This window comes from Thamnophis elegans, chromosome 10 (genome assembly GCF_009769535.1).
Source record: "Thamnophis elegans isolate rThaEle1 chromosome 10, rThaEle1.pri, whole genome shotgun sequence".
Taxonomy (NCBI): Eukaryota; Metazoa; Chordata; class Lepidosauria; order Squamata; family Colubridae; genus Thamnophis; species Thamnophis elegans.
In genome coordinates, this window is record NC_045550.1 from 15,025,706 (window position 1) to 15,039,030 (window position 13,325).

The window sequence follows — 13,325 nt, forward strand, 5'->3', positions numbered from 1 at the left end:
ACAACGGACACCCGCCTGGTATTTTTGTTTTCCTGTCACAGATTCGCCAGAAATAGATCTAAATTTGCTGGCCAAACAAGTGTAGGAATGGTTTTCTGGCCCCGAAAGATATTAAAATAGTATTTTTAATAAAAAATGTGGAAAGGCAGCGAGTTTAGTCGTCGTGAAAGTGCGGATCTCATCGGAAAGATACAGGAGGAGGAAGGGAAGAGCCGCCAAGAAGGAATGAATCAGTGGCGGCGACTGGAGCTCTCGGAGGCGTGAGGGATTTGGAATGGGGCTCCTGCTTCCTAAGTGGAAGAAATCTGCTGAGGTAACGTGCGCCATTATCCCTCTGACTGCGGAGGGGTAGTTCTCTTGGATGGGGAGATTATTCATTTCGACGCGGGAAGGTCGCGATATTTAACAGAATAACACAGTTGGGAGACCCTGGATGTCTTCTAGTCCAACTCCCTGCTCAGGCAGGAAACCCCTATACCATTTCAGACAAATGGTTTTCCAATCTCTTCTTAAAAACTGCCAGTGTTGGAACATTCACAACTTCTGCAAGTGGTTCCACTGATTAATGGTTCTCACTGTCAGGAAATTTTCTCCTTAGTTCTAAGTGGCTTCTCTCCTTGATTAGTTTTCATCCATTGCTTCTTGTCCTGCTTTCAGGTGCTTTGGCAAAGGTAGACGGAATGTAATAATACTTGAATTTGAAATTCTGCCCGTATATACTGGGGTTAGGCAGACTGAACTAATGATTTATGGGAACACACCATAGGGGTAAAAACATTCTGCTGAATGTAATGCGATTTAGTCACAAGTCAGATTTGCACTGCTCTCCAAGAGAGAAACTTGGGAGTCAGCCACCCTAGCTCTAGCATGGCCTGGCAAGCAGTTTCTAAAAATATGTCCTCTGGATTAAAGAGATTGAGCAGGAAAGTAGTGTTTGCCAGTGCATTTTTTTCCCCATATAAATCTTCTGATTAGTATTAGAGTCAGAACTGGAGATCAGTCAGCACTGCAAGGATTAGCTGCTGCATGCAGTATTAACCACACTCCACCCAGTCCCCAGGGATTATTACTTCTGTGCCCATTTCTTTTGGCTGCTGGAGAGCAGAGACTTATTGGGCAGTTAACCTATTCTTTTCTCGACTCATTGAAGGTGTAAAAGTAGTACTTGACTTACAACAGTTCATTTAGTGACCATTCAACGTTACAATGGTACAGAAAAAAGTGACTTATGACCGTTTTTCAACCATTGATGAAAATTGTGGCATGTCCATGGTCATGTGATCAAAATTTAGATTCTTGGCAACTGACTCATATTTATGATGGTTGTAGCGTCCCGGAGCTATGTGATCCCCTTTTGTGGCCTTCTGACAAGCAAAGTCAATGGGGAAACCAGATTCACTTAACAACCGTATTACTACTTTAAGAACTGCAGTGAATCACTTAACAAGTGTGGTAGGAAAAGTCGTAAAATGGGACAAAACTCACTTAGCAAATGTATCATTTAGCAACATGAATTTTGCACTCTATTGTGGTCGTAAGTTGAGGACTAGCTGTACCACAAAGTTGTTTCCCACTGGTAATGTCTGTCATCTTCCACAATGGCAACTGCAGGGCTGCAAGTGCAGGGATTGCTATGGTGAGCAAAGGCATGAGATTTACACTTGAAGAATTGGGGAAAGAGCAGGCAGTGGGAAAAGGAAATATTTCACCCCCTTCCTGCATCTTACTTCCCCAGCACAACAGAGGAAACGTATCCCTTGTAGCAGCTTATGCAGCCTTGTTTTCAATACAAGACAAGGCAGAACCATTGAGGTAGCACTTTCCATTTTCTGGCTTGAAGGGAGGTGAAGAGCCCTATATTTTCCCTATCCCGAGGAAGTTTTTCAAAACAAAGATAGTGTAATTTTATATTACATTTATAACATGGCTTGTATTGAGAAAACATGGGGAAAGAGCAAAGAAGAGGAAGAATACTGTATACTTTTCTGAGGCCAACTCTTAAAGCTAAAATGTGCTTGGAGATATCTATTGTATAAATACTATAAAATGAAGTAGCAATGCAGGGTTTATTGAAAGGTATTTGAAATTTAGCTACTGTTCAGTGGATCAATAGGAAACATGATTCTTTGTGTTTTTAGAATATTTACAATAATTTCTAAATGAAGAACTGTTGAAGGAATCTTGCTTTATTTTTATTATTTGCATTTCAGGATCACAGAAGAAGAAAAGAAATAGGTGGAACAGTACTATGATTTTTTTGTCAAATTTTTAAAAATAGCGTTAAAATCTGACCTCATGGTTAAAATTATAAATTCTAATCTAAGTGCACTTTACTATTTGAAATGTCAATCATTGCACCTGAACGTAAAACTATTTCTATATTTGTAACATTTATATGAGTGGGATAGCATGATATTTAATACAGCAATTGATACTTATTATTTTATAAGTATAGTAAAATAGTACAACTGAATTCAAGGAAGTAGTTTTCCTAAAGAAGATTTTTCTGTCATTGTTGGATTGTCATGTCTGAAGATGGCCTTTTGGAGGAAGACATTTGGGAATATAAATCTATCAGGAAGCAAAAGCCTACAAGCCAACATTCAGAAGTAATTGTTACCAAAGTACAAAAAGTAAAGTTTGAAAATGGTAAATCACAAAGAAATGACAATAGAAATTGTGGGAAAGCACCTAAAAGAAAAGGTGTCCCTAAGAAGACAAAACAAAGGCCAAAACAAAGAGATAGCCAGACCCCCTTAAAGCCAGGAGTTTCCAGTAATGATCAATCATCACAGGAAAGTCTGTCAACAACGCCTGCGAAAGAAAAAAATATATGCAAGAAACAAAACGCTGCAAAACCTAGACCAGTTTTTGAGGGGTACTGTCCAAGTTGTCAAATGCCATTCTCTTTATTGTTGATCCAGACACCTCAGTGGCATGTTACTGAATGCTTGGATGTCTCAGGGACTGCTGAGAAAGGTACAGTTTCAATGGGAAGCAAGGGCTCTTCTACTTTGTTTTTGAAAACAGACTATGTTCCTTTAAGAAGTGCAAACAATATATTCTCGTCATGCAGCTTAGTATCTGAAAAAACATTGACTGGATTTCAGTCTTTTGATTAACCAGAGGCCAGAGCTAAGAAAATGGCAACCATATATTAAAACAAATCTTATTAGTTCTTGAATTAATTCTTTAAAAAGCCATATTTTTGAAATTATAGTTGGAAACTATAGTTTTAAGGCATAAATTAAAAAATACCAAATTTTAAAGAATAAACTCCTGTACAAGAGGTCTGGTGAGTAAAGAAAGGCTATGATGCAATATTATATTTTTAACGGAATTAAAAACAATTGCATATAATTTTCAGTAAAAAGAAATAATTATGTTCCAAAATAATTATGTGCCATTATTTGAATTTGAAAACTCATTTTAAAAATCCCTCACAGCCTATTGAAGTTTATTAGAAAAGACTGGCTAACCATGATGTATCTAGTCACATAATTCAGAAAAATAGACATATTTATACCTAAACTGAATTCTTTTTTTGCTACAAATCTTATTATGTTTCCATCAGGCATTGTACTAAAAGTTTCGCATTCTCATAGGTAAATTCAATTTGAGAAAATAAAGGTACAATAAATAGTTGTCTGCATTAGCCATGTTTTTTGAAGCATAAATTCCAGAATTTTAATATTTATTCAATAAAGCTTGTTTTTCATTTGTGCTACATTCAAAAACATTTTCCTAATATTTTTTTCCTCTTTTATTAGAATGTCCTGATGGCATTTTGTGCTCTTCAGCCATTCCTTCTCATTACAAACGCTACAGCCATTTCCAACTTGCAGCAAGTAGAGCACAGGACTCTTTCTTTGCACCCTCATTATCTAGTGCAGAAAATTATTTCATTAGACCTGATGCTGCTGAATATAATAAATTCAATTGTAGAGTATTACAGGATATAGAGGTCCCTCAGAGTACAGAAAAATCAAAACAGTCTCTTCTATTACCACAACTGAGATCAATGACTATGGATTCCATCAATATAACCAACATCATGGCTTCATCTTTGGGAAATATTAAAGAAGCTGAAAATACAATACACCATATAGATGAAACAAAGCAGTCTCATTGCCTTAATCCTTTTTATGAAGAGAAGCTAAACAGTCAACTTTGTTCTTTTCAACAGAATACCTCTCTTTCAGATGCTGATTTGAATGACAGTGAAATTTCTTACTCTCCACTTTATACTGATGAAAATGCTGTAGAATTAGATGAGGCAGATAAGGAATTGCAGAAAAAGGTAGAGATAACATGTAAAAAAAATCTATTTGATACTAGAAACTTGGAAAGTGGAATTGTTGGAAGTTTATCTAATAGATCACAGCAGATACAATTTCAACAGAAGAGTGTTAAAATGATGCAAGATGGAACAACAATCAATGAATCATCTAAAATTTTACCAGCAAGTGTGAGTGGAACATCTAAGCCTCTCCCACAAAAAAGTATGCATAATAGCATTGGCGATTCAAGAAGTTTTCTTGATCAGATGAGATGTCTCACAGGAGATTTCAATTCAAAGAAAACTAAGGATAAGTTTGACTGGCTTAAAGTGAACTCTTCTAATTTTAATGCTGATCACTATGGGCAGGGCAATTCTAATGATAGTTATTGGTTCTCTACAGATTCTGCTGTTAAGGATCTCATGCTTTCTTCAAAATCTGAAAAAGAGCCTCTGCAATCATTTCAGTTAGGACAAACTGAAGCAGTAGAAAAGTTCAGTAACTTAGATGTTAAAGTTAAGACTATTATTAACACATGTGGAAATAGAGCACTTCAGAACAATTTGTGTTCAAAGAAAGAAAAAGAAAAAGGATCTTGTAAGAATATAGCTATGCCTGTTTTGTCCAGTACAGTAGCTAAAACACAGCCGGTTCCTGCTACAAACTCTAAGGTCCCAATCACTCCCCCCAAACACCTAAAACAAATGGACATTGGTGTGTTTTTTTGGGGATTGCAACCAAAAGTAAAAAGTGAGACTACCCCAAAGAAAAGTCTTTCTGAAGAAAGAGTAATTGTGAATCCATCAGCTGCAAATGAAAAGAAGCACATATCTCGAAAGAGGAAGGCTGAAGCATCAGTAGGTGACTCTGATACAGTCACAAAAAGTTCAAACATTAAGTATGACACCAGGTCAGATGGTATTTCTGGTGATCAGAGAAGACAGAAAAAAAGATACAGAGAGTCATATCCTGGTGAAGGTGGAATAAAAAAACAGTGTCCCTTTTATAAAAAGATACCAGGTAATGCTCGATTTATTTTGTCGGAAAATTTAGGATTGTTGGGGTTTTTCCTTCCTTGCATCATTAGTTTCTCCTAAAGAAAATACCCTTTTTCTACAGTATATACATAAAATGTTTTTTTTTATTCAAAGCCCTATAAGTGTTCTCTGTTTAGCTATCCATGAAATGATCCTGTAGAAAATTATTCAGAAGTAAATTATATTCCTTTCAGTAGTAATTATTCATTGTTAGGGTAGGATTGCAACCTATTTGTTCAAATATGATTTGTTAATGGCAGGAGTAGTCAGTATAAATCTTACTTGAAAAGAAATATGTAACTAAGGAATAGAAAGGAACAGTTACTGTATTTTTCGGAGTATAGGACGCATCAGAGTATAAGACGCACCTTAATTTTGGGGGAGGAAATCAGGAAAAAAAACATTTCTGCCTCTTTCCCAGCAGCATCCATCAGTATTCATCTGGCTAACATCTTTGCTGCCTCAGTCGGAGCCTGATTCCCGAAACTGCCTGGGGAACTGTGATGAAAGCCTTTTGAAAGAAAGCATTTTTGGGCTGTAGGGTCCCCTCTCCGATTCCAAAAAGGGTGTGTGCAGAGGCCAAACAGGTGCATCATGTTTAAGTTGGCAGCAGTTCCAGCACGCGCTGCCACCTGAAAATGCTTTCCTTCCCAGTTCCCCGGTACACATCGCAGAGCCACGTGCCCTCCTCTACAGACTCACTGCCTGTTTTCTCCTGGCCAGGACTGTCGGCTGGGGGAGGTGGGGAGAAAAGCGAAAGGGCAGTGTAGTCGGGCAAAAACGCAGGAGCCGGGTGTGGACACAGGGCAGGCATATTAGAGGCAGCCAACCGATTGCCGGCTTGCCTAGCCACCTGGAGTGCAGAGGCAGCAAAGGGAACCCGCATCGTGGCTCTATTAAGATGTGCATTTTGGGGGTGGCAGGTGGGGCAGGGAATGGGGTGCCCAGACAGCGCTTCTTGGAGTCTACTGCTTAAGCCCTTAAGTGTCACTGCTAGCAACCACGGTTTCGCACCCTCTCTCCTGTCGGATAACAGCCGACAGGAGAGGCAGTGCTCTGGGTGAAGTTTTACCACCCCCGCTCCAACGAGTGAGGGGAGTCCAGCAGCACCCAGGGCACTTCTTCATCACTGGCAGGGATGCCGGGCACCCCATCCCCTGCCCTACCTGCCACACCCAAATTGTGCTCCACCACGAAATGTGCATCTTAATAGAGTCTGGCAGCTCCGTTTCATCTCTCGGCTGGTCTTTGCAGGGAAAACCTTGCACAGTAAAGAAAAATTTCATGAGAAGTTTTTCTTTACTGTGCAAGATGTTTCTCTGCACAGAGCGGCCGAGAGAGAGAAGTGGGTGAGCTGCCAGACTTGAATAAGATGCATGCCCCACCTGCCACCCCCAAATTGTGCCTGAACATCTTTCTTGAATCTGGCAGCTCCACCACTTCTCTCTCTTAGCTATGCTGTGCAGGGAAACATCTCACTGCTGCTACTCGGCCTCCTTGAGGCATGTAGGCAGGAGGCAGCTGCGGCCACAACGTGAGTTTTCTTTGCTGCCTACGCACTCTGGGTGGCCAGGAGGCAAGCCAGCAATCGGTCGGCTGCCTCTAATCTGATTGCCCTGTGTCCGTGCCCGGCTCCTGTGCCCTCGCCTGACTGCGCTGCCCTCTCGCTTTTGTCCCTGCCTCCCCCAGCCGACAGTGCTGGCCAGGAGAAAACAGGCGGTTACTCTGTAGAGGAGGAGGGAGCGTGGCTCTGTGATGTGCACTGGGGAACTGGGAAAGAAAGCATTTTCAGGTGGCAGCGCGTGCTGGAACTGCCTACCACCTGAAACACGATGCACTTGTTTGGCCTCTGCATGCGCCCATTTTTTGAATCGGGAGCCTACAGCCCAAAAACGCTTTCATTGAAAAGACTTTCATCCCAGTTCCCCAGGCAGCTTCGGGAATCAAGCGCCATGTGAACCCCCCCCCCCCGAAAATGCAACGCATGGAGCGGGTGGGTGGAGTTACATTTAGAGTATAAGACGCACCCAGATTTTCACCCTCTTTTTGTGGGTCTTATACTCTGAAAAATACGGTATATATTTTTTTGTAGACAGGTCTAAAATTACAGAAAAATCTTTAAGGATGTAAGGAGAGAAAGATATTTAAGTTGTGCTAGCATCAATGAAATTTAAGGCTACAATCCTGCATATCCTTGGATTCAAGGAGGATTGCTTCTGAGTTAATATGCATAAGATTGTAGCATAAGCTCTTTGATATGTTATTTGTTTCTATTGATTATAGCTATTTTTCTGTATTTTTAGCTCTTCAGATATGTACTGTATAATTAACATTTCCAGACTTCCCACTAATTATATTAAGTAATCCTCTATTTTTTTCACTTAAACTTAAGGAAACAAACACTTTTGTTTGTACTACTTTTCTGAGTGTAAAGAAAGAAATAATCCTCAGGTAACTTTAAAGATTTAACATTTATTCTGGCATAAACCTTTATGATTAACATGTGAATGTGAATGTTGATGCATTGGCACATAGTTCACAAAAGTTTATGCCCTGATGAGTCTTAACAGGCTGTAGAAGATTCTATTCTAATTGTACTAGTCAGCTTTAGCAGTTGCACTATGTAAGAAATGACTGTCTATTCTTTTACTAATTTGTGTCAGGCACAGGTTTTGTAGTAGATGCATTCCAGTATGGAGAGATTGAAGGCTGCAGTGCTTATTTCCTTACCCACTTTCATTCTGATCATTATGGTGGCCTAACTAAAAAGTTTACATTCCCAATATACTGCAATAAGGTATGTATGACTATTTTGGACTCATTTGTGAAATACAAAACACGTAAGATGCTTCTTGTCTGTGCATAAAATATTAATAATCCTGTGGAATTTTGGAACTAATTTCAACTAATTTTGAAACATATCAGTCAACAAATTGTGGGTTGCATGAGTGCCTTTCGTTTGTGTCATTACTTGTAAAGCTATTGCTGCCATTGCTAAATTATTATACTTTTTTCTCCATTGGACCAGTGTTGTGCAGTTCCGGATTTATAAGGTATAATGATGAAGTAGAAATTCCAAGTGTAGAAACTACAGTATTCTTCAGCTTCATTCAGTATAAACTGCCATGAAATGTGAATCATATATTCAGCAGTTGCTTTTCCTCTTTTTTCTTCTCTCATTTGTTTCATTTACCATCTTGCCTAATTAATACCTTGTAATTAGATCCAAATTAAATTGGGGCAAGAGGTATAAGTAGCTGCAAAACACTTTTTGTATTTTAGATAACTGGAAACTTGGTAAAGAATAAACTGCGAGTGCAAGAGCAATATGTCCATATCCTGCCAATGGATAAAGAATGTATAATAGATGGCATCAAAGTAGTGTTGGTTGATGCTAATCAGTAAGTATTTTTGAAAAAGTGAATGAAATGTAAATTCATTTAAATTATATAATAAAATTATATAATTAATTTATGTCAATTTTGTTTTGGGTTTGAATTCAAAATGCCTTTTCTCTTTCCCTTTCTCTCTTCCACTCCATTCATTCTTTTGGCAGTTGTCCTGGTGCTGCAATGATTATTTTCTATCTTCCAAATGGGACTGTAATATTGCATACAGGTGACTTTAGGGCAGACCCTTCTATGGAGCGCTGTCCTTTCCTAAATGGTTGGAAAGTTCATACTGTTTACTTGGACACAACGTAAGTTTTTGATTAAACATTTACAATATTGAAATATTGTGAGAACACTTTGTAAACTACAAAAATGTGCCATGGTAGAATCATGGAGTTGGAAGGGATTATAAAAGTTATCTAGACAAAACTCCTGCTCCCTACTAGATTATGTCTAACATACAACCATTTCCTTTTGTGAAAACTTCATGTAGCAGACTGTTTTGTTAGAATATTCTTCTTTACATTTAGTCTGAACATCAGTTCTTGTACTTTTAATCCTTCAGCATTGGACATTTCTATTGTGGGACAATAGAATTCAAGCCCATGCTTTCTTCTGTGTGACAATCCTTGAGATATTTGAAGACAGCTATTTAATTTTCCTAGGTTTCATTCATTTTGGTATACTAACTGTGTCAGAGCCTTTAACCATTTCCTGTACAACTTGGTTTCCAGATATCCCTCCTCTAAACTTGTTCCTATTTCTCATTGCCCTTTTGTTTACATACACAGCCTCCCCTATCACTCTTGATATTCCTGGATCATTGTATGATTAGTTTTTGCCCCACCAATAGTTTGCAGCATTCCTAACATTCCTAACTTTTTTGCTATAGCTTATGTCACTGAAAGCTGTATCATCCTGCTTTGGCAGTTATAGAAAGAAATGCCACCCCTTTCTTATGCACAGATCACGGATCTGTCCTACTAATTGAGACAACATATTTTTGTTGATAAATGTGGCAAAAAAGAAACAAATTGAAGAAATATTTGACTTATTTAAAAGTTGTACTCAAAGCAGTTAGCTATACTTCTTCCACTAATTATTTATTTTTGTGGAAAAAATGAATGTACCCCTACTAGTCTCAATGGTACTTGTTATCACAAAAATGCACAAACTAAAACAGAAAGGACTTTTAATTCCTATTTTTCTCAGAAATAGGATTGTTGTCTTCTACCTGTTTGTATATTGTCACTGGAACTACAACAACTCATGCATGTGTTCTAATTGTTCCCTATACTAGAAACATTGACTTATAGTAATCCCTTTGAGTTTGATACTTTTCACTAAGTTATATCTTGATACATATTTGTGATACTGTTCATCTGTTTCTATAAATAGAACAGGGCTAAAGCTGAATTTTCTAATATGTCTTTTATTACTGTTTCTTAGGTATTGTAGTCCTGAATATACTTTTCCTTCCCAGCAAGAAGTGATTCAATTTGCTGTCAATACTGCATTTGAACGAGTGACTTTAAACCCACGAACATTAGTTGTTTGTGGAACATATTCTGTTGGAAAAGAAAAAGTCTTTCTAGGTAAGGGAGGGACTCTTCTATAAGAGCTTCAGAAATACTATATCCTGAGCTGAACTTAATATTCAGCACAACCTAATTCGCTCTTTCTACTCATAATGTTCTTTCACAAAAATATCACAGCTCTAAAATAGTTAAAATCATACCCTATTGGACTTCTTGGCAAAAAGTTCAGAGGCAAAGCAGTGTATGTCATGAACGATTGGAGATGCCCCATTTTAGTAATGCTATAGTTTACGAATGCTTTGGAGATATTAATAGCCTTGTAAATGTAAGGGACTTTTTCAACGTTTAACTCAGCTTTTTGGTATGTGGGGTAACTTTCCAAATAATTTATTTCAATGCTAAGTTGGAAAATGTTGAAACACGCATGTCAGCCTTCCTAAAACTGATTATCTGGAATGAAATAAATCTTTTATCCACTTTTGGAACTCTTCATAATCTATCCTATTACTATTTTTAAGCTGGCAAGCAGATACAAATTTTTATAGTTAAACAAGAAAAAATAAATTAGTGCAATTTGAATGCTTTTTAAAAAAAAAAATGTTAATTAAAAAAATGCTTTCTTTGTTAAAGCTAACATAAATGGTATCAGCTTCTATCTGAAGTTTTTTTCCTTAAAAATCTGAAAGTGAATTCTGAAACCTCAATATGAAAAAAAGCCCTGATTTTGTTCCATAGTTTGTTTATTGCCGTTTTCAAACAATTGGATGAATTGGCAGGCAGGAAGAGCAGATTGTCAGATTGGAGAAAGGTTTTACTAGTTTAGTCAAATTTCCTGGGAATCCTTTCTATTCCTATTAGATTAGAATATTTTTATGAGTATTCAACAGAAGATATGTTCAAAATAAACATATAGGGAAATTCTACCTTTAGGGAATTATCAGTGAAATATAAAAGCAAGCTTACATTATTTTTCCTATTTCCATTTTCATGATGTTATTCCTGCAGCTATTGCTGAAGTTCTGGGCTCAAAAGTAAGCATGTCTCAAGAGAAATTCAAAACACTTCAATGCTTAGAATCAACAACAATAAATTCCCTCATCAGTTTGAACTGGGATAATACTTGCATACATCTTCTGCCCATGATGCAGATTAATTTTAAGGTAAGATTTAAAGCTGAATCCCAGAGCCACAGTAGTCTTCTACTTTAAGATGCTATAATTACAGTAAATAAGATCCAGTTTCAAATTGCATTTTTATCTAATAATCTAACAGTTATCTAAAAACTGTTTATTTTCAATTAAAATAACTAGATATTATTTTCTATCTATAGAATTTGCAAAATCATTTGAATAAGTTTTCTGAGAAATTTGATCATATTTTGGCTTTTAAGCCTACTGGGTGGACATACTCTGATGGATGCTGTTCTTTGAATGATATCAAATCTCAGACAAGAGGAAATATCACTATATATGGTAATACAATTTCAAATTATTAATATGGTTAATTATCTTCTGTCAGTTTTCCGTTAGAGGTTAGAATCAAGTAACTCATGAGTTAGCCAAGAAGTTAAAGGGATACAAAATAAATAGAGTGTTGTATGTGACCTCTAAAAGACAACATATTTGTCAAGCATTGTTGTAAAATATTTAAAGGGTGCATACATTTTGAAAAGGTTACAGCCCTTTTTCTTTTCCAGCTATAGGATTCAGACATTTCTAACAGAATTATCTGTATGCAACCCAGAATATCTGTTTGCATTGATCAGAAACAGAACCATGTTACTTCTAATACATATTTTAATAGTGAAGTAGATATTTTGATTATTCCATATTAAATACCCAATAACTTTTCTTGAAGAAACAGTATCTCTTTCATGGTTTTACTATTTATAATGCATTTTCTTTCAGTCATCCTCTTTCAACATATTACTGAAAGGTGCAATAAGTTATTAAACAAAAAAAGTAAATGTGAAGCAGATTAATGAATGAACAGTAAAGATACAAGCTAGATAATTTGCCCAGAATTTAGCTACATACTCAGTATGTAAATTACATGGAAATTTAGTTAAAACATCAGTTTCAAGTTTTGTAAAGCACCTTATGCTAAATTTCAGCTACTTATATTCACTGTTTGTTTTTGTTTTATATGCAGGGATTCCTTACAGTGAGCACAGCAGTTTCCTTGAAATGAAACAATTTATTCAATGGCTGAAACCTCAGAAAATTATTCCTACTGTAAATGTAGGAAATTGGAAAGTTAGACATGAAATGGAAAAGTATTTCAGGGACTGGAAGATGGAAGTTGCAGAATGGAATTAGGAAAGTAGGATCTTTATTACAATAATTATATGCCTTAAAGTCTGATAAATTTTTCTTCATTGTTCTTTGACTCTGATCTACATGGAAACAATGTAGATGTATAGAAACAAACATATTCTGTGTCAACAGAATATGCTGTATTTTCAGAATTTACGGCATCCATAAGAAATGAAACATGAAATCAAGTAATATAACATTATAAAGGTTTTTACATTTTTATTTATTTATTGTATTTAAAAATAAATAAACAATATGAAATATAGTCTTGATAAGTGTTAAAGTGTTTTAATAGCAGTTAGCAGTTAGATTTATATACCGCTTCATAGGGCTTTCAGCCCTCTCTAAGCGATTTACAGAGTCAGCATATTGCCCCCACAGTCTGGGTCCTCATTTTACCCACCTCGGAAGGATGGAAGGCTGAGTCAACCCTGAGCCGGTGAGATTTGAACCGCCAAACTGCAGCTAACCGCCAGCTGAAGTGGCTGCAGTACTGCACTCTAACCACTGCGCCATCTCGGCTCTATGATTAATAAATGATTAATAATTTACAAACCAAGCATTTATAATTTCAAGATACTATATTACCTTTGGTCTCATGCCTCCTGTTGAAGTACTGGTATAATGTTTTTATTGTGTGTTGATCTAGGTTTTGCCAGCTTTCATCAATGGTTGTATCATCCACATAATTAGTAATAACTTGTCTAAACCCTGTAAGGTTAATGGCCATCAGCCTGTCTATGTGCATGGCAACACCTCCTTT

General features: G+C 36.8%; 1 protein-coding gene across 2 annotated transcripts; it reads left to right on the plus strand.

The window, feature by feature from the left end:
* Positions 1 to 101: 101 nt before the first annotated feature.
* On the plus strand, positions 102 to 12,921 carry DCLRE1A (DNA cross-link repair 1A). Of its 2 annotated transcripts, XM_032225895.1 has the most exons (10): positions 102 to 313; positions 2,211 to 2,979; positions 3,771 to 5,300; positions 7,981 to 8,114; positions 8,600 to 8,718; positions 8,874 to 9,017; positions 10,159 to 10,304; positions 11,253 to 11,407; positions 11,578 to 11,719; positions 12,399 to 12,921. In XM_032225895.1, the coding sequence occupies exons 2-10, from the start codon at positions 2,526 to 2,528 to the stop codon at positions 12,563 to 12,565; spliced, it is 2,991 nt and encodes a 996-aa protein (XP_032081786.1). In that variant the 5' UTR covers positions 102 to 313; positions 2,211 to 2,525; the 3' UTR covers positions 12,566 to 12,921. The 2 variants fall into 2 exon arrangements, with proteins under 2 accessions (XP_032081786.1, XP_032081787.1); XM_032225896.1 differs by lacking the exon at positions 102 to 313 and having other exon boundaries at positions 1,509 to 2,979.
* Positions 12,922 to 13,325: the final 404 nt, after the last annotated feature.

Coding starts and splice junctions, on each gene's coding strand:
- DCLRE1A (XM_032225895.1), top strand. CDS start 2,526: ATGTCTGAAGATGGCCTTTTGGAGGAAGACATTTGGGAATATAAATCT. Junction 10,305..11,252: donor AAAAGAAAAAGTCTTTCTAG/GTAAGGGAGGGA, acceptor TTATTCCTGCAG/CTATTGCTGAAGTTCTGGGC. Junction 11,408..11,577: donor TGATGCAGATTAATTTTAAG/GTAAGATTTAAA, acceptor TTCTATCTATAG/AATTTGCAAAATCATTTGAA.